Source organism: Monodelphis domestica, chromosome 6, assembly GCF_027887165.1.
Source record: "Monodelphis domestica isolate mMonDom1 chromosome 6, mMonDom1.pri, whole genome shotgun sequence".
Classification (NCBI taxonomy): Eukaryota; Metazoa; Chordata; class Mammalia; order Didelphimorphia; family Didelphidae; genus Monodelphis; species Monodelphis domestica.
In genome coordinates this window covers 76978695-76999804 of record NC_077232.1, presented here as the reverse complement: position 1 = coordinate 76999804, position 21110 = coordinate 76978695, and the positions used below count along the sequence as shown (strand labels likewise).

Sequence of the window (21110 nt, the reverse complement as noted above, 5' to 3'; positions counted from 1 at the left end):
GGAAGATATGTCAAACCAAAATTTTCACCTCTGCACCTTCTATGCACTGCTTCTTGTTTTGTTCTCTTGGGCCAAGCAGAACAAATCTATTCCTCCTTCTTCACGACAGTCTTTTGAACATTTGAAGACAGGTCTCATGTTCCCTTTCTCTTCTCTGGGCTAAACAACCTCAGTTATATCAACCAATCCTTTCATGGCATAGATTTAAGGACCTTTATTATTCTAATCACTCTTGCTCTGAAGACTTGCCAACTTATCATTGTTGATGTTGTTCAGTTGTTCAGCCACATCCAACTCTTTGTGACCCAATAGATTATGTCTATCCATTAGGATACTGACAAAGATATTGGAGTAGTTTTTCCAGTGAATCTAGAAGATCCTTTGGTAGGCAATCAAACATTAAGTCATTTGCCCAAAGTCACACAGCTAAGTGTCTGAACTCAGGTCTTTCTGATTCTAGGCCCAGTGCTCTAGCACTGGGTCAAAGCTGCCTCTAAAAATATAAGAAAAGAAGGGCAGCTGGGTAACTCAATGGATTGAGAGCCAGGCCTAGAGATGGAGGTCTTAGGTTCAAATCTGGCCTCAGACACTTCCCAGCTGTGTGACCCTGGGCAAGTCACTTAACCCCCATTTCCTAGTCCTTACTTACTTACTTACTTACTTACTTACTTACTTACACTCTTCTGCCTTGGAACTAATACAAAGTATTGATTCCAAGATGGAAGGTAAGGTTTTAAAATTAAAAAAAATAAAAATATAAGAAAAGGAACCTATATTGTTATTCTATCATTTCTCAGTTGTGTCCAACTCTTCAAGACTCTATCCGGGATTTTCTTGGCAGAGATGCAAGAGTGATTTGCCATTTCCTTCTCTAGCTCATTTTACAGATGAGAAAACTGAGGCAAACAGGGTTAAAGGACTTCACTGAGGTTACACAGCTAGTAAGTGTCTGAGGGATGGATTTGAACTTTCAAAGATGAATCTTCCTGATTGCAGGACCTGCTTTCTATACAATGCGCCACCTAGCTGTGGTAGGTGCTTAATAAATGTTAGTTGAGGAATTCTCTCAACAAAGTAAATTAATCTGACATGACCTATTATTGACAAAGTTGTACTGTTTTTTGTGCTCATTGATCCCTTTTCTAGAGTTACCAGCTCAATCTTTTGTTTTGTACTCTATTTTACCAGAAATATAAGATGACCTCTCTGGCCTAGATTCTGCAAGAGCCACATTTGTTGAATAAATCCATTTCCCAGTCTGGACTTCAGATTATTTTTTTTTCTGTATTTATCATTCTGTAAATTAAGGAAGTGGGGGAAGCTAGGTAGCACAGTGGCTAGAGCACCAGGCCTGAAAGGGAAATGCTAGGTTCAAATCTGGCCTCAGACACTTCCTAGCTGTGTGACCCCAGACAAGTTATTAACCTCAATTGCCTAACCTTTGCTGCTTTTCTGTCTTAGAATTGATACTAAGGCTGAAGGTAAGGATTTTTTTAAATAAATAAATAAACAAATAAAATGAAGGGACTATATAAGGACACATCCAGTAATACTATTCTCTGTGAATGCTATGAATGATCATACACAAGAAGAATTCATGTCACATGTCTTAGGATAAGAACCAAACTCAAACTAAATAAAGCACACAACAGAATTAGGGAATTCAGAATACATGATCCCTTGTTAAGTGAGATCTTGTGCATTATTCACAAGTATCAATACAAAGAAAAGCCTTGAATCTGGGAGTCTGAAAATGTAAGACAATTCAAATCAACTTGTATATACCATGGCTGCTAAATGGGTACACAGGCAATGATGGGGCAGAGCACAATTCACAACCATCTGGTAGTCATATATGTATGACTGGAGTTAAGATAACAAGCTCTCAAAACATTTGCATTTCCCATCCCTAAATTCTGTATGAAATAAAGCCCCCTTTTAAAATTGGATCACTGTTTTCACAGCCTTGGGCAGTGAAATGAAATTTTGAAAGTTCTTTTTATTGCCTAACAAAAGTTTCTAAGAGCAGTCTTCTATTCGCCTCTCCACTCTCACAAGCTAAAAAGACTATTGGTCAAGGGATCATTGGGGTCTGACCACAGACAATGTTCTGATTAGTGGAGAGTTCTCAGTTGAGTACAAAATCATCTCAGTTACACTAGTACTAACTTGGAAGATTATGCAGATATGCTTGTTTCTGTTTATAGTAAATTTAAATAGAACTCCACGAGCAAAAGATCAGTTCACTGTTATTTTCATTTGGGTAAAATGAGATCCAGAGGTTCTAAACCCAGGGCTCATGGATTCTCATACTGTGAATGGATTTCAGGAGGGTCTATGAATTTGGATGGGAAAAAGAAAGTTACACTTTTACTTTATTAATCATTGGTTGCCTTCATAATCCTATTTTATTCCCTGCATTTGTAAGCACTATTTTGAGGGGCAGCTAGGTGACTCAGTGAATAGAGTGACAGACCTGGAGTCAGGAGAACCTGGGTTCATAGCTGGCCTCAGACTCAGATATTTCCTAGCAGTGTGACCCTGGACAGGTCACTTACTTCCATTTGCCTAGCCCCTGCCCTTCTGTCTTAAAAATTGTTACTGAGACAGAAAGTAAAGGTTTTAAAAATAAAAAACACAATTCTCAGAGTCACATAGGCATTACCAGATTGCTAAGGGGGCTTATGACACCAACTTCTGTCTTAGAATCAATACTGTGTACTAGTTCCAAGGCAGAAGAGAAGTAAGGGCTAGACAGTAGGGGTTAAATGATTTACTCAGGGTCACACAGCTAGGAAGTGTCTCAGGTCAGATTTGAACCCAGAACTTCTCATTTCCAAGCTTGGCTCTCCCTCCACTGAGTCACCCAGCTATAGCCAAGATTCCTTGTTTTAAACAATGACACACTCACTCATCCCAATATGGGGGAGGAATATAAAGAGTGACATTTTGCCTACTTTCTAAAACTTTTTACCTCAAAGCTAAGAAAGCTCAAAATGAATTTCTTCAGTACCTCAAGGATCTGTTATTTCATTGGTATGAAAGCACATTAAAATATCTCTATACATACACCCCTTTGCCAACTTATATCATGTTATTAGGAACAAAAAAATTCATCCCTTACTGGTCAACTTCCTAGTGATGAGTCCTTCTATATTTAGCTAGGCTAGTTCTTGGATGACAGACACACAGTCCATTCCTCGGCCTATCCTCAAAGCTTTACCAGCCTTGCAGAAGGTACCAGGGTTTGTACCCCCTAAGCACTATTCTCAAAAGCCCAAGGTGCTCTGTATGCCACAAGGAAGCAGTGGAGAAGGAATTCAATGGAAGGAGTACAGAAACAATTATTTTAAATGCAGCATTAAAAATACATCAGAATTAGGTACTTTTTTTTTTTCAAAAGCACGAATAAGACATCTATCAATATACAGAAACAAACAGAAAAGTTCAGAAAAAGGGCAAAAATAGGTCAGTTTTGCTATTACTTTGTAATACATGCTTTTAAAAAAATGACAATTAAAGTTTGCAATATCTTATACTTCAATTGACTCTTCTTTATATATTGGAACAGTGGTGCTTTTTGATTATTAAGTTTATGACTAAAAAGGAATTTCTTTAAAAGCTTTTTGCCTTTACCTTTTTGAGGGCAATTTACTTAGATGAGAGAAGAAACTGGCCCAATATCCCCAAGAACAGCCCAGTTTTGAAAGAAGCCTAATAAAATGCTCAGCCTGTGCTTGAGGCTAAATTAAAGGCCTGCACTCTCTAATGCCTGTTGTTCTGGGCACATGTCTCAAGGATGCTTCTTTCCTTTCAATTCAATTATGTCCCAAATGCCCACCATGAGCAAAGGCCTGGGCCTGGGGCTCAGGGGGAGCTACCAAACTACATGACTCCAGCCTATGAGAGGATGATAACAATACCTGATATGATTTAAGTCAATCCAAGAGGTACAAATGACTAACACTCGATGTGTACAAAGAACATAGTAGATATTTCATAAGTGTTCCTAAAACTGAACTGAACTAAAAGGAATCCCCATTCACCTTTGCTTCCCCCATTCAAACACAAAGGATCTTGGAGTTTCTGAAATTGGCTGCCTCTGCCCCCAATGGAAACAAAGCAGCAGGGCCCAGAGAAAAGAGGATCTGGAGTGCCAGTCCTAGCTTGGCTCCCTTCTACCTGCATGACCTTGGAGAGATCAGTTCTGTTTCCTTATCTGCCAAGCAATGGGGTTAGATTCAACATGTGATCCATAATAGACATTTCAGCAAAGCAATCTGAGAATCACAGAAACACAGGATACCAAAGACAGGAGGAACCTTAGAAAGACCATCTGAGCCAACCTGCTCTTTTTCATCAATAAGGAAACCAGGAGGTAGGGTGTAGTGATGTGACTTAGTGGACAGAGAGCCAGACCTAGAGATGGGAAGTCCTGGATTCAGATCTGGCCTCAGATACTTCCTAGTTGCGTAACCCTGGGCAAGTCACTTAACCCCCATTGCCTAGCCCTTATCACTCTTCTGCCTTGGAATCAATACATAGTATTGATTCTAAGACAGAAGGTAAGAGCTTTAAGAAAAAAATATAAGGAAATCAGGGCAAGGAAGGGAAGGAAATAGACTACTGAGTATAGGAAGCAGAGCTCCTTCTGCTACCCTTTAGTGCCTCCAATTGTCCAGCTGTCTCTAAATGTAGCCTTTCATTTGACAAGTAAATACAAAGCCTAAAAGGAGGCCTGGGCTCACCACTGAAGTGAGTAGTAACTCTTCTCTCTTAGACTGGCCAAACAGATTGCAGGTAAAGTCATTGTGCTAAAAGTATCAGGCAAAAAGAAAGGCTATAAGGGAAGTGCCTCAATTTGGCAGAATATTATATATTTGTCGATCTAAAATTCTCTTTGTGTTATCCAAAAAACAAGAAAAAAATGTAGTCCCAGCAAAACATGGAAGAAGGGAGCTGAAGGGTCTTTGAGACCTTTTTCAGTGCTGTAATTCTAAAACAATTATACCTTGAATTAATAAACCAGATGTTCTCCCCAAGTCTCAAAACACTTCTTATTCTATCTATTAAGAACTATGATACTCACTTTCCTTTTTCTTCCTTCAGGTTCAATATTCATTTCCTTATATTTTCCAACAGCCATTTCTAATTTCTTCTTAAGATCAATGGCATGTTTCAAACGTTCATCATGAATCCCTGCTCGAGTAAACAGCTGCAAGACAAGAAAAGACAATTACTGTGGTTTTAAATCAGTACTAGGACAAAGGAATTTCAAAACATACTTCGCGGTGGGGTTTTTTCTGTAGCATCTTATTTATTCTCTATTTTTTCTAGAATTTTTTATCTGGTTTGCCACAAAGAAAAGTACTGACAGAAAGTTAGAGATGATAGCTTTAGGACTGTGTAAGCTTCCATCAGTCCCTTTATAAGAGCTATCCCAGTAGGTGTGCAAAAAGAAGGCAGAAGGAATAACTAAGCACATTCAGGTAGTGCATTAAGGTTTCTTCAATGACCCTATAAAATAAACAGAACAAGTTTGATTACTCCCATTTTACAGACACTGCAAACTGAGGCATTAGACAGTTTAATGACTTGCCCAAAGTCACAGTTTGTCAGGGAGGCAAAATTCAAATCCAGGTCTTTTGACTTCAAGGCCAGTGCTCTACAATTCCATACCTTTCTTGTACCATTCTCTCCATATTTCTATATTATCCTTCAAGTTTTATCATGCTTTCCATTTAGCATTTTATTGCTTCATCTGAATCTCACAAAATCTTTTGTTATTGTCCAGTGTTCAAGCTTGCCCTAAGGCTATGGCTGCGTAGCAACTGACAGTCTGTGATGCTATTTGATTAGGTTTTTAATATTTTCTGTCAACTAAGGTTCAAAGTAATATAAAATTCAAGGAGGAAGAGTAATGTACCAGGATTTAGTGTTACCTGGCCCTTGTAGTCAGTCAGTAAATAATCTACTATGTACCAGGCACTGGGCTAAGCATGATCCCTACCTGAATCCACGACTGAACAGAGGGCAGGAACTTATTTTTAATGAGCTTAAGTCCATCCATGGCACTGTTGACCACAGCCCTGTTATCTTCATTCTCGTGCACTTGCAAATCTGCCAAAAACAAAACCCACACATATCCAGAGCAGTGAGCAAGAGCACAAGGCTGGCTCTTTAAAAATCCTCTAATGAAAGATGGCTGGATGCATGATTATTTGCATTAGAGGCAATTATGAGAGTCAGAGTTTTACACAAAGCTAAGGCCGGCTCGCCTGAGAGGCACTAAATTGAAATTCTTCCAAATTCCTTTGATAAACAAAATGCACTTGCTTGACAGTAACTTTGTAGTGAAAGTGTGAGAGTTGGGGAAAACCTCCAAGCTATAACTGTACCATTTCTAGAATTTCTCCATATACGTTAGAACACAAAGAAGAACAGCACAAAGGTCAGTTATCAAAGTAAAAATCCTGGTCATGTTTTTAATCATTTTAATCCTAACTCTCTGGGAATCACAAAAAAACTGAATTTCTTTTTGAAAAATCCTCTCCATATACCATTCATTTGCACAGCTATTTATTTACTTGTGACTGTTGTGGTTTAATTTACAGAAAAAATAATGTGGATCAAGACAAACAATATTCAACTTATTTTCAAAATTGATAAAAAATACAAATTGATACTCACAATGAAGATAGCTAGTCACTACAAGTTCATGGTCAAAGACAGACCAAGTTATATTTAAGTATAATTTTAGGGCAAACTGAATTTTAGGGTATTCCAATTCTTTGATAACTGGTAATCACAATGTACTAGCTCTGCTATTTACCAGCTGTGTGACTTTGGAGGAGTCATTTCCTTTCCTGGGACCTCAGTTTCCTCCTTTGAAAATTAGAAACTCAAAAGAAATGAAATAAAAGTGGATGCCCGGCAATTAAGAAATATATATGTATATATGTGAAGAGAGAGAGAGAGAGAGAGAGAGACAGAGAGAGAGAGAGAGAGAGAGACAGAGAGAGAGAGAGAGAGAGAGAATAGAGTAAATTTACAAGAATACAAGTCATTCTCCATTTAACAAATTAACAATTAACAAAGGATATGAAGAGGCAGTTTTCAGATGAAGCAATCAAAGGGATAATGGTCATATAAAAAATGCTCTAAATCACTATTGATTAGAGAAAGGCAAATTAACCCAACTCTGAAATACCACCTCACACATATTAGACTGGCTAGTATGACAGAAAAAGAAAATGACAAATGTTGAAAGAGATGTGGGAAAATGGGGACACTAAGGCACTGTTGGTAGAGTTGTGAACTGATCCAACCATTCTAGAAAGCAATCTGAAACTATGCCCAAAGGGCTATAAAACTCTACATATACTTTGACCTCATGATATCACTACCAGGCCTATATCACAAAGATATTTTTTAGAAAATGAAAAGTGCCTATAAGTACAAAAATATTTATAACAGTTTCTTTTGTGGTGAAAAGAATTTGAAATTGAGAGAATGTCTATCAATTGAGGAATGGCTGAACAAATTGTGGTATATAATTGTGACAGAATAGTTCTATGGTATAAGAAATGATGAGCAGAATAATCTCAGTAAAGTGGAATGTCTTACATGAACTGAGGCAAAGTGAAGTGAACAGAACCAAGAGAACATTGTAGATAGTAACAGCACTATTTTATGATGATCAACTGTGAGTGACTTAGCTATTCTCAGCAATACAATGATATAAGACAATTCCTGAGGACTCATGATGAAAAATGCTAACCATCTCCAAAAAAAAAGGGCTGATGGAGTCTGAATGTAGATTAAAATATACCATTTTTTTACTTTATTTTTCTTGGTTTTGGTTTGTATTTTCTTTCACAAGAAGATTAATATGGAAGCACATTTTGCATAACTGTACATATATAAGCTATATTAAATTGCTTGTCTTCTCAATGGGAGGATGAGGGAGGGAGAGAATTTGGAACTCAAAGTTTGAAAATGTTAAAAAATGTTAAAAAATTTTATATGTAATAATATATATATATTTAAATGTTTTAAAAAGAGTTAAGAAGATCTTGGTTCAACTTATGAAACTTACTATCTATGTAACCCTGGACAAGTCACCTAATTTCCCTGTGCCTCAGTTTTCTCATCTGTAAACTGAAGGAGTTGGACTTAGCCTCTAAGACTCCTTATGGTTAATAGATCTATAATCCTAGATAACTGGGGCATGTAACTATAATGGATAATTTTACAGTAAAAAATAATAAATATCGTGAATTCTGAGAAACATGGGAAGACTTATATGAATCAATGCAGAGTGCAATAAGTAGAACCAGGACAATATTCACAAAACTTCAATAATTTTATATTTTACATGAGAAGAATACTAAAAAGAGGATAAACTGAGTAGATGTAATGGTCAATCTTGACCTCAAAAAATAGATGATAATATATATGTCCTTCTCAGCAGTATGAAGAAGGGGGCTGGTGGGGACAGAATATTGCTTCCTCTACATCAGTTTGTTTTGATTTAATTTGTTTTCTGTGGTATATGAGGAAGTGTTCAGTGCTCAAAGTAGGACAAGCAGGCATAGAGTTTAGCTGGTAATGACTAGCTTGTAAAAGCAAAAGGCATCAGTAAAATACATTGAACTCAATCATCTCTAACTTCTCTTCCAGCTCAAAATCCTTTGACTATGGTATGTAGAACAGTCAGCTAATCAGAACTTTCCCCAACCAGTTCCCCCACAAAAGTTTCCTGGATTTGCTTTCATGGAAACCTACAGGAATATATGCTCTAACAATGGCTCCTGTTTCTATAACACTACTGATTTACCAAGTGCTTTTCTCCACCTTGTGGAGTCAGTGTGTGTCAGGGGGTACAACTTACACATCTCCCCATTTTGCCAGTGCCTTGCTCAAGGTCACAGACATTGTCAATTGTCAAGCCTGGGTCTTCTGACTCCAAGCACAGGGCTCTTTGCACTAAACTGGGGTGGTTTTGTATATTTCTCTATGAAAACAGATACCCATGTGTAGAGAGAAAGCCACAGATAAAGAGGAAGCCACCCAACAACCAATGGGAGGTCACACAGGGTAAGAGAAAGGGCCTGGCCTAGAAGACAAGGGATCTGGGTTCATTGCAGGCAGGGAGGGCCTTTAAATGGCCTGGATCACCTTGAACAAGTCACTGAATCAGGTCAGTGCTTCTCATAATGGGTGCATTGTGTTGGTATTTTTCATTATAAAACAGGATAATATCTTTATGATCATGTGTTTGTAGTGCAAACCTTTAATTACTCATTCCCCAGGGTTCAAATATAGTCAGTCCTCAGCAAAAATGACTCTCATTTCTGGTGTCTAGGACTTTTGTGTTGCTCCATCCCTCTCTAAAAGAACAATATTATAAGCTAGTTCACACCAAGGACCTGGAAATAGTATGTTCTAAAAAGCTGTTATGTGGTAGAAACAACACAGGGGGATTCAGAAGACCTGGGTTCAAATTCCAGTTGTTCCTCTAATTAGCTGTGTGACCTTGGACAGATTTCTTCTCCTGTCTGAACTCTGGTTCCCTCATTAGCATAATGAAGAAAATACTTGTCCTATCAACCTTTCAGAGTTACAAGGAAGATAGAAGGAGATACCATGTAAACCCTTGATAAAGTTCAGCTGATTATTATTAGGAATATTGCATTACTGACTTCAGGAAGAAGGCAATTATCAAACCAAAGCAACTATAAATGGTAGACTTCTGGGCACTGTGGTACTGAGTAGAGCAGGGAGATTTACAAGCAAAGAAGCCTTCCTCTTGCCATACAAGAAAGTTCTTTTGTTTCTATGATGGAGGAGGGAAGTTATCTCTGCTCTACTCTCTTTGAGGCTTATCACAGCATATTGACTTTAAATTCTCCCATTGGTCTCACTATTCTGGGAGGTCAGAAGCTTCAGATATGTTTTCTGGATAATCTTACAGTCTTCTTGTGAGTTGGGAATTATTTCAACTTGGTAGCTGGGAAGAACTGACTGATTGAGTGACTTGTTCGATGTAATCCAGGTCATTAATAGGCCCTCCTTGCCTGCAATGAACCCAGATCCCTTGGCTTTTAGGCCAGGTCCCTTCTCACCCTGTGTGACCTCCCAGTTGGGTATAGGGGTGGCTGGAACTCCTTCCTCTTTATCTGTGTTTACCATCATCCCTCGTCCAACACAACACTGACATGGGCCTCCTCTGCAGCCATGAACAGCAGCTCTGCTTTGAGTGCTGCTGGTATGTCACTAAGACTCCAGTGAGAAAGATGAAATATTAGGCAGAGTAAGTCCTTATACCCTCCATAATAAGGTAGGAGCATGACAAGAGAACAACTGATATGGCTGACAAGCAGTCCAGAGGACAAATAAAAAGTTTAAAGGAAAACTTGATTGCATCCTACAAATCTTACCCACAGCATAAATATTAAAGGGAAGTCTTCAATAGTGAAGGTCCTGAAGCCTGACTTTGATTCATGGTTAGCAAAAAATGTAAAGTGGTAATGGGAAATGAAAGGACAGGAATTCAGAGAGAAGCCTGGGCAAGCAAGCTTACAGCTATGAGATGGGAATATCCATTTTCAATAAAGATGCTATTTCAGACCCTCCAAAAATTTATTTAATTAAAAAATTCTCAAGTGGTCTGTCCAATAAAGAGTTAGACTTTGCTGTATAATAAATGACTTGTGGTGCAGTGGACAAAATACTAGTCTGGAAATCAGTAAACCCTGTTTCAAATTCTCCCTCCAACACTTAACTAACCACAGGATGGCAGGCAAATTATTTAACCTCCCTGAGCCTCATTTCAACAAAATTATCAATTAACATCTATCAAGTGATCAACCTGTACACCTGTATTATGCTAAGGCCTGAGATACAAAGGTAAAAATAGGTCTTTAGGAAAATTACATTTTCCTAAGATGATAAAAGATGGATAAAAGTCAAAGAAACACAAGGTAACTTGAAGGAGAGGAAAACACTAACAACTAGGACAGGGAGGGGAAGGGTTTGGGGAAGGATTCATGAAAAAGGTGGTACCTGAGCTTCGCTTTGAAGGCAGAGATGAGGAGGGGCATTCCAGGCATGGGAGACAGCTTGTAACAAATACACAGAGGCAGGAGATGTCATTCCAAATCTATGGAAAAGCTAGTAATAGTCCAGTTTGGCTGGGATGTCGAGTATTATGGAATAAACTAAAAATGAATAATAAATACTCATACTAGCTACTTCACAAGATTGTTGTGAAGAAATCATGCTATAAGCCATAAAGCACTATAAGAAATGAGGCCTATTTTTACCTGTGGGGATTTCCAAGTTCAGAGAGTACTTATGTGAGCCAAGACCATGGCTTCTTATAAAGTCTTCCCCATCATCATCATCATCATCATCATCATCCTCATCATCCTCATCCTCATCATCCTCATCTTCATCCTCATCGTCATCATCATCATCATCATAGTCATCATCATCATCTTCATCATCGTCGTCATCGTCATCATCATCGTCATCATCATCGTCATCAGAATCATCTTCTGCATGTTCCCTGTGATCCCCCTCCTTTGGCCCTGGAGGTCTCAACCTCATTGGCCAATCTCTGTTTCCAACCTCTTCCAGGCAAAAAGAAGGAGGAAGTAAGTCTTTGCTGCAACAAGGTTGTTCCTGGTCATCAGGCCTCAAACCAGATGCTGGGCATGTAACCGCACTGTTCAAGACCACCGACGAGGCAGCTCTGTCTGCCCTAGAAGCCCCAGCTGCCACTGCTCCTACTTCCACATCTCTCACGGTAAAATCAAAGGGCATTAACAGCCTGAAGCAATTCTCCATCTCTGTTAGGCACATTTCAATTTCTTCAGACATTTCTGCCAAAAGACAGGGAGGTATTTTAGTGCTGCTAGATGGATTAGCAAACACCAAACTCTCAAAAGCAAGTCCATACATATAGCCTAGGCCTCCTCCCTGAGGAGGGAGAAGGCAGATTCTCCTATATCTGCCCCAAAATGCTCTTATATCTGCCAAAGAAGAGGTTTACTTTTCAGCACCAAATAAGATGGGCTGTGATGGGCTGTAAAAGTGTTCTATGTTTACAATCATATTCACATATTCTTTCCCCTCTCTCTATGTCTCTTCCTCTCCCTCTCCCTCTCTTACTAGCTCTACCTTTCTCTCTCTTCCTCCCCATACACCCCCCAAAATAACTTCTCCCATAGTGTATTCTACTCAAATCCTCAGTGTGTTTATCAATGATAGCTTTTTAATTGCTTAATAAACCATAAAGAACAACAGATGGATCTGCAAGGTTATTCTCAGAGATGACACTGGGTAATGATGCTGCAGTTCCTAAAATGTATGTTGTTCTGGCAGGTCATTGGTCGATCTATGAATATCAAGTGAGATGTTGCAGAGAAATGGCTTTGGTAAAGTTCACTGTTGGCTTAGAATTATGAAGGGACCCTGAATTCCCAGACCCAGCTGACTTTTTACTTACCTGAGAAAAGAATAAAGGTCCCAACACCCTCATCTGCTGCCTCCTTACTAGTTCTCCTTCCTGCCACTTTTCTTTCTGTAAGAGGCCACCTGTTAATCCAGGTAAAGAAGTTGCTCCCTGGGAGGGAGGGAGAGATGTTCTCCAATGCTTTGGGGTCATTAGAAATCTTATTTACTGCCCTAGTTTCTAACTGGCTAAATGATCCCTTGGTCTTAGTTTTTCAAAGGGTAGTATCTGGGCCACAAGATTTCCTCAGAATTTATCCAGGTAATTTTTTTTAACTTACCTTCCATCTTTGAATCAGTACTGTGTATTAATTCCAAGGCAGAAGAGCAATAAGGGCTAGGCAATGGGAGTTAAAGTGTCTTGCCCAAGGTCACAACTGGGAAGTATCTGAGGCCAGATTTGAACCCAGCCCTTCAGCATAGCTCTCAATCCACTAAGTCACCTAGCTGTCCCCTCTCCAGGCAGACAATAAAAATGCAAGGGCATTGTCTATTGAGAGGATCTCAAAGAACATGGAGCAAATAGCTTTATTTAGGAAACTCACAAACCAAGGCCATGGTCAGCACAAATAAAATACTAACTGCAGCTCTTAATTCTGAACCCACATCAAAAAGGAAGGGTACAGTATGAAAAGGACAGTCTCACAGGATCTCAGAATTACAAAGGTCTTTAAAAGACATCTAGTCCAAGCTATACCTGAGTACATATCTCCTCTACACATTCCCCAAATGAGTCATCACTCAGTCTTTAATTGAGGCCACTAATGACAGGGAATTCAAGATCTTCCAAGGCAGATCGTTTCACTGTTGGACAGTTCTAATTCTTAGAAAGTTCATCATTCTGAGCCTAAATCTGCCATTCTATCCTTTGATATAAAGCATAAGAAGTCTAATCCTTATTCAGTTACCTGAGTTAACATGTTTTCTTGCACCCAAGTTTTTTCTTCCCCAGTTCCTTCATCCCCAATTCTTCCACCTTCTCCCCTTACTTACCCCATGGTCTCCAGTCCTTTGACTATCTTGAACATCCTCCTCTAGACTTGGTCCAGCTTTTCAGTGCCTTTCCTAAAACATGTTACCCAGAGCTGAACACCAGAGTCCAGATGTAGTTTGATCAGGACAAAGGAACAATCTAACCCTGCTTCTGGGCACTAGAGAAAACTTTCTTATAAGAGACAACTGAAATTTTTCAGTCTTGGTCCCTTCTCTCTCTTCTCCAGTCTCTATTTCCCAACCTCTCATGGTACCTTCCAGACATTTTAGCATGAAATGGAAATTATTTCCTTACCAACAATAAAGGAGACCAAGGAATACTGACCTAAAGGAAATTCTCTGACAAACAGTAGTAGATAGGAAATTCTAGGTATTCTGAATAGATCAGAAATTCTGATCATCAGTGATCCAAAGACCAAAATTCAAGAAATTTAAAGGGACTAAGAAAGGGTCTAATTATTTCCTAGAGTAGAGATTCTTAATCTTGAAACCACAGCCTCCCAAGGAGTCCATGGATAGATTTTAAGAGGTCCGGAAACTTCAATGGGAATTTTTATTTTTACTAGCCTCTAGTTGAAATTTGACACCTCCTTCAATTATAAATTTTTAAAAATTCTCTTACAAAAGGATCCTCAGGCTTCATCTGCCTATCAGAGGGGACCATTACACACAAAAAGGTTCAGATCCTCTATCCTAGTGCATCTTTCCTTAGGATGACAGAAAGGACAAAGGACATGCCAATTAGACCAAGTTTGAGCAACACCACTAGATGGCAGGGGAGAAGCATCTTGCTCTTGTTGCTTTATAAATCTGCTGAACCATCAGCACACAATCTGGCTTTCCTTCAGACTTCATTATGAAATAGTAAATATATGTATATGTAATGATTTATTTTTTATTACATTTATTATTATCATTATCACTAAATAATGTACTTATGCCTCTTTTAAAGATTTTTTCTGAAGAGTACTACAGATATGATGATCAGAAGGGAAGGGAATGAGCATTTATAGCACCCACCTCAAGCCAGGCATGGCCCTTTACAAATATTTCACTTGATCCTTAAAACAACCCTGTTATTATTCCTCTTTTACAGCTGAGGAAACTGAGGCAAACAGAGGTTAAATGACTTGCTCAAAGCCATGCAGTTAGTATCTGAGGTTAGATGTGAACTCAGGTCTACCTGGCCTCAAGCCTAGTGCTCCATTCACTTGAATCACCTTGCTGCCCATCAGGAGAGACTTCTCGATCTCTGAACCCCTCAGAGACAGATGATGCCTTCCTTATCCCGCTCTGGGTCAGCTCTGTTTCCTGCCTTTTCTTTTCATTTCTGCTCCTTAGGTCAGGAACCTTAAAGCAAAGATAGGAACTCCACAAAAGTAAGCAGTATGCATTCAGAGGATACCATGCCCTTTGAGGACTCTTCTAGTATAATTGGAACTTCCCTTACATTTGTAGAGGAAGGATCCCACTAATAACTCACCCAACTAAAGAACATTCAGCACTTTCTTCAATAACCTTGTAAAAGAAGCTGAGACCTTAAGAATTACTCCCCTCATTTTACAGTTAAGAAAACAGTCAGAGTCATGCCCGGGGTCACAGAAACAGTGCGAAATTTCATTCTATGCTATCATAGGCACTTTGTAAATAACATTTTTAAAAATGTTTTTTTCTTAACAAATATGTCTTCAGCAACTTGCCTTGCATTTCTTTTTCTGTTCTTTTGGCCCTTTCTTTGTAGATGCTGTCTAATCTTTTTTGCTTTTCCTCTTCCCTTTTTCTTTCAGCCAAAGTCCTGGCACCAGCATCTTGAAAATCCACCTGAGAAATTAAAAATAAGAATTAGTCCTGTCCATGGGAAATACCAAAGAGCTTCAAATGTCATAAAGTGGGTTATCTGCTCAAAAGAACCTTGGATATCCAAACCAAGAATACATATTTAAATACTGCCTTTTATGTTAGCTGTGAGGTGGAGGCAGTGAAAGTACAACCCAACCCATTATGCAGTTGGGACAATTAAGGTTCAGACTGGTTATACAATGAATAAGTAGTGGAGACAGCCATTGAACCTAGGATTCTTTCCCCTATTCCACATTGCCTGGAATATTATAGCCTCTAAAGATTCAGAGGGTTTTACTATTGATAACAAGTATTTGGATACTTTTTTAAAAAAAGAAGAAATTAAAAGACCTCAAGCACTAAAACATGAGAAAGCTAACAGCACTGGAATGAAGATTCTATCTTTTACAATTAAAGAAGTCAGTCAGTTGTCAAAGAAGATACAACTAAAGGAAGGCTGAAGAATGCAGGGCGGTGTGGCAAAAGTGGATGGCTCTAACATCCTGAAAAAGAATCAAAAGTGCCACTCTTAAAGGAAGGAAGTACATAATATAGGGAAGAATAACAGATTTACACTCTGAAGACCTGGGTTCAAGTTTATGATCTACTATTTGTGACTGTGGCTGAGACCTCAAACATCAAGCATGAGATTTTTCCCATGGAAAGGGAAAGCATACTGGTTTGGGGGAGAAGTCTCCCCCTTAAGTTGTATGGCTTAGCCAAGCTGAGGCTTTACATGGCTCTCCTACCTGCCTTTCTTCCAACAAACCAATTCTTATGGCCTCAGGGTCACGACTAGTTTTGGGTGTACCAGGCCAGAGATATAGGATCTTCATGCTTTTATATGGTACATATAGAGGTGGAAGCAGGTTAGTACACTCAGTGGAATTACTGGCAGTAGCTCCTGCCTTCCTATTCACACAATTCAAATGTTCTACCTCCCTTATGATGGTAATACATGCCACAACATGATTTAAAATAACTCAAGTCACTTTTGAGACTAATGAAAAGGCTTCTATGAAAATTTTAATCTGGTTATTTTGTGTTAGAATTACCTTTACACACTATGAAAGACAAGAGGCTCCCCATATATTTTTATAGCTCCCCAAAAGTTGACTGTCTGCTGCATTCTAAAAACCACTGGGTCTCCCCTGCTGCTGAAATCTCCTCCTCCCAGTGTCTCTGACTACTAAAATATGAGCTCCTTGAGGTTGAGAACCATATTGAGTTTCTATTTTTATTACAGAGCACAACACAGTGTCTTACACATAATAACTACTTAATAAATGCTTTTTCATTCTTGAAGCCATTTGTAAAAATCCAAGCATTGACCAGATAGAGCCATTTAACTTAATTTCTTTTTTTTTTCAACTCTTACCTTCTATCTGGCAAAAGAATGGTATGGGCTAGGCAATGAGGGTTTAGTGACTTGCCCAAGTTCACACAGCTAGGAAGTATCTAAGGTTATATTTGAACCCAGGATCTCCTGTATCTAGGCCTGGCTCCCAATCCACTGAGCCATCAACCTGCCCCCTTAACTTAATTTAAGTAACAAGAACTTTCAGATGGATGGTAGGAAGCTGCCACTAATCACCTGTACTATAAACTGTTTTTTTGAGATCCCCTCCCAGAGAATTCTTCCCACGGTAAGTGGGTTCCCTCAAGCCACACAAGGACTTCAACTTAAACACAGCAGCTAGTCGAACCCTAACCTTCAAGAGGCCATAGTCCCAATCAGAATGGTAAAGGGAGCAAATGCTCTAAAGCATATATTCTACCAGCAATAATTGCCAAGAACAGTTAGTCCAATAGTGAAAAATATTTACTAACATCATGGTGACTCTTCATGATATAGTGGACTACATGGTAGTCTTGGAGTATGGAAACCATAATTATTATTTTTTCATTAATTTGGATTATTATTAAAATGTTAATAAGTATCTATATATGTGTCAATTATGTGTCACATACTGTTCTAAGAATTTTATAAATATCATCTCATTTGATCCTCATGACAACTCTGAGAGTTATGCACTATTATTATCCCCATCTTAGAGATGAGGAAACCAAAAAATTAAGTGACTCACCCAGGGTCAAATAGCTACTTTGTGTCTGAAGCTAGATTTGAACTCAAAACTTCCTGATTCCAGGCCCAGGACTCTATCCACAGCACTACCTGGCTGCCTATTTGAAGCCTGGCTGTCTCTTACTCTCCATGTGATGGGAATAATGATACCTGTATACATGTCTCACAGGGTTCTTGTGAAGCTCAAATGAGATAATAATCCCTTCAAACACTGCAGAACTAAGTCAGTGCCATCTGCTATTATTATGATTGTCTAAAGGTAAGTTTAAGGGGAAAAACCCATCAGCCTACAATGGTTTAATCCACCTTTATTTACCATGAGCACAGCTAGTATACAAATGGGAAGGAAGCTACATCCAACCCCTGGTGAAACACAGCACAAACAGTGCAGATCACTTTTTTCTATTGGCATTCTATTCCTCCTGTAGCTTTTCTTTTCTGGGCTAATCTGTAAGGGAGCATCCTGTACATGGTACTCTCTCCCAACCCACCACTACACTGCTCCCACCAATCTAGTGAGGGTATCTAGCACTGCTCTGCATGCTAGCACAAAGATACAGGGATATAGATTACTGCTGATGAAAGATAGGGTCAAGAACAGATCATGTGGGGAAAGACAGCTGACCAAGAGGACTCTACATCACAATAAATAATAAGTTAGCCATGATTACACCGAGGTTTACTACATACTCTCATTCAATCCTCACATGAGCTCCCATCATTTGGACTGGGCAACTATTATGATCTCAGTTTTATAGGTAAGGCTGGAATAGGTGAAGTCTTTGTTTTGTGACTTGTCCAAGGTCACCCAGTGAAGAAAGGCTCGATCTGGGTTAAACTGAAACTCTGTTTCTGAAAGGCTGTCAGACAGCATGCTAGAAGAAATAAGACATTTTAAGACAACCAGAGTTTCTGTTAAGCCCAAATGCTTTTGAACATTATAATTACATTGCTTAAGCTACAGTAACAATCTTTCTGATTCCTACCTAAGATGTGTTCCAGGCTCTTTCATGTTATAAAATTCAACAAGCCCACATAACCTATTATCTTCTCTTCCCTTGCCTTAATGGGATCTAGCATAGAAGAGAGAGATCTCTAACTATTTGTGAAATCTGGAGATGATTGACTTAAATGTTGATTAAAGTTTAATGACTCTTTTACATTTTTAGCAATGACTTGGATGAAAGGATAGATGTCACAAGGATAGCAAGTCTGCAGATGACACAAAGCAGGGAGGGATAGAAAACACATCAGATGACAAAATCAGGATCCAAAAACATCTTGACAATCTAGGTATAAAGAAAAATTCCTATGAATTAGAATTGTTCACAAGGAGTATGGACTGCCTCAATAAATAATGAGATCCCTGTCACTCAAGGGAGTAAAGGAAAAAGTGGACAACCACTCTCCAAGGGTCTTGTAAAGCAATTCCCATTCAATTTCAGGCTGTATTACATTTTTCTGGGGTCCCTTCCAAATCTAAAGTTCTATGAATATGAGAAGCAGCAAGAGAAAGAACTTGAAGTCAAGATACCTGGGTTCCAGTCCTGTTCTGTCACCTAATGGCTCCTGTGACCAAGAGATAAATCAGTTCATCTGATTGGAACCCCTATAATTGGTCTCTGTGCCTCCAAGAAGACCTGGAAGTGATTGCTCCCTCCTGAAATTTTCCAAAGATTATTTTGTCTGATCCTTTTTTTTAATCACATCTTATCTCACAGGACGATGATGAGGGTCACTGAGCTAATATCTATAAAGTACTTGATAAACCTTAAAACACTAAATAAATGTCAGCTATTCCTATCATTAAGCCCAGTCTTTATGTGCATGTCCCTACAAGATTGTGTGCTGCTTCAAGAGAGGGGATATTTCATTTTCCATCTTTACCTCTCTAGCACATGATATAGGACTTTGGCCACAGTAGGTATTCACTAATAAATGTTTGTTGAATTAAATAAAAAAAGTATACCCCATAGCAACAAGCAGTCTACAAATATCAAGGTGGTACATTCTAGGGAAAAAAAACAGTATTGATTCAATTCTGTTGGTCTGGAAGCAAGTCAAATGCTTCTCCCTTTCCCACTTGCCTAAACTCCAAGTTCTTAGTAAATCAAGCAGCAATATTTTCTTATTCATAACACTTGGAAATGAATAACTGCTCTGGTTGTACAGAGAAGAGTCTAGCCACAGATTAAGGGCTGACCCAGTCATGAAGGTTCCAGGGTTTGGATAATTCTGAGAACACAGGCATAAGGTGTTATTACTTGTCTCTCCAAAAATAAGTCACTGTATATTATTGAAAAAGTCCCTTTTTATGACTGGGGAAGTAGACTCTAAAAGATCACCCTATTGCAAATATTAATAATATGAGAATACGTCTTGCTCAATGACACATGTTAAACCCAGTGGAATTGTGCATCAGATATGGAAGGGGCATGGGGGGAAGGGAGGGAAAGAACATGAGTCTTGTAACCATGGAAAAATATTCTGAATCATCTAATTAAATAAAATTTTCAAAAAATAAAAAGAAAAGGTTCCTTTTATCATTTTTACAGTTCAGATTGCTCACTTCTATTCACCGATAAAATGGGTTAATAAGGAATCATAAGGCAATAAAATACTTGCTGCTTTAAGAGAAGAAAGTCAATTGGAAAGGCTTAAGTCTCAACTTCAAATACACTTCTTAACCACATATTTGGTCATTTAAGCCAGTAACAGGTATCTCTTCCAGATTCATTGAAGGTGTATCTGGATAAAAGTGAAAAATACTACTGCCCACTTCTTATCATTTTATTTCAATCTCTTGCAAGCTCCAAACAAAACTGTTACGTTTATTGTCTAGACAGAGGACTCTGACATCATTTGCTTAAGTAGTTCATTCACTCACCACAGGCTTTAAAAGAGACTCATCTAAAGTTTGAAAAAAAAGAATATTAAATGGAGATTTTTAAAAGTTTCTCATTCAAAAGACAGTAGGAAGACAAGGGCTCATTGAGATGTGACCTTAGATTCATTAAAAAATATTTATAAGGTATGTATGGCCCCAAGGTGCTATAAAGGACATGTAAAAAGATTCACTTATTCAAGTTATCCCATCCTTTTACCATGATAATTATCTCATTCCTTGTTATCCCTGCTCATGGCTAGCCTAACATAAGGAACAAGGAATGGAGAATACATATGAAGACACATCTAGTCTAATCTCTCTGAACAGATTCACAGACACACATCTTTGTCTCTCTAGTACCTAATACAGGACCTTGTCCATGGTAGATGTCCATTAATAAATGTTTGTTAAACAAGGAAACTCATAGACAACAAACCATCTACAAAACTCAAGGTGGTACATTCTAGGAAAAATCTAGGTTCAGTGCTAGGGTAAGAGTTTATGTCCTGGGCTTTAAAATTCAGTGCTCTTTCTAATACAGAATAGTATCATAAGCATTTTTTCCTACCTGGGATTTTGGGAGGTTCCAAAAAGTATATTAAAGAAACTATATTTGCTACAAACCATATCACAGGAATAAGTTCCATGATATAAAAAATATGCCACATTCTATGTGGCCAATAAATAACAGTGGGAATATCCACTAAAGCTCTGCTCTCATGCTTCATCATGGTATGGAAGTATTCTGGGATTAGAGAAGACAATGTCAGTGGAACACCAACTACT

General features: G+C 38.6%; 1 protein-coding gene across 7 annotated transcripts in view; it reads right to left on the bottom strand.

Annotated features, from left to right (window-relative positions):
* UVSSA (UV stimulated scaffold protein A) overlaps nucleotides 1–21110 on the bottom strand; it is a 119844-nt gene that overhangs the window by 86879 nt on the left and 11855 nt on the right. For 5 of the 7 annotated variants that reach the window (XR_008912802.1, XM_016423368.2, XM_056802287.1 and 2 more), the window contains exons 4-7: nucleotides 15213–15333; nucleotides 11328–11888; nucleotides 6011–6120; nucleotides 5090–5215 (exon numbers count right to left, since the gene is read on the bottom strand). Coding sequence is in view for 6 of the 7 variants with exons in the window: in XM_016423368.2 (XP_016278854.2) it covers nucleotides 5090–5215; nucleotides 6011–6120; nucleotides 11328–11888; nucleotides 15213–15333 (918 nt within the window). In the remaining variant the exon portion in view is untranslated. The other 2 variants (XM_056802288.1, XM_056802289.1) reach the window with 2 other exon arrangements.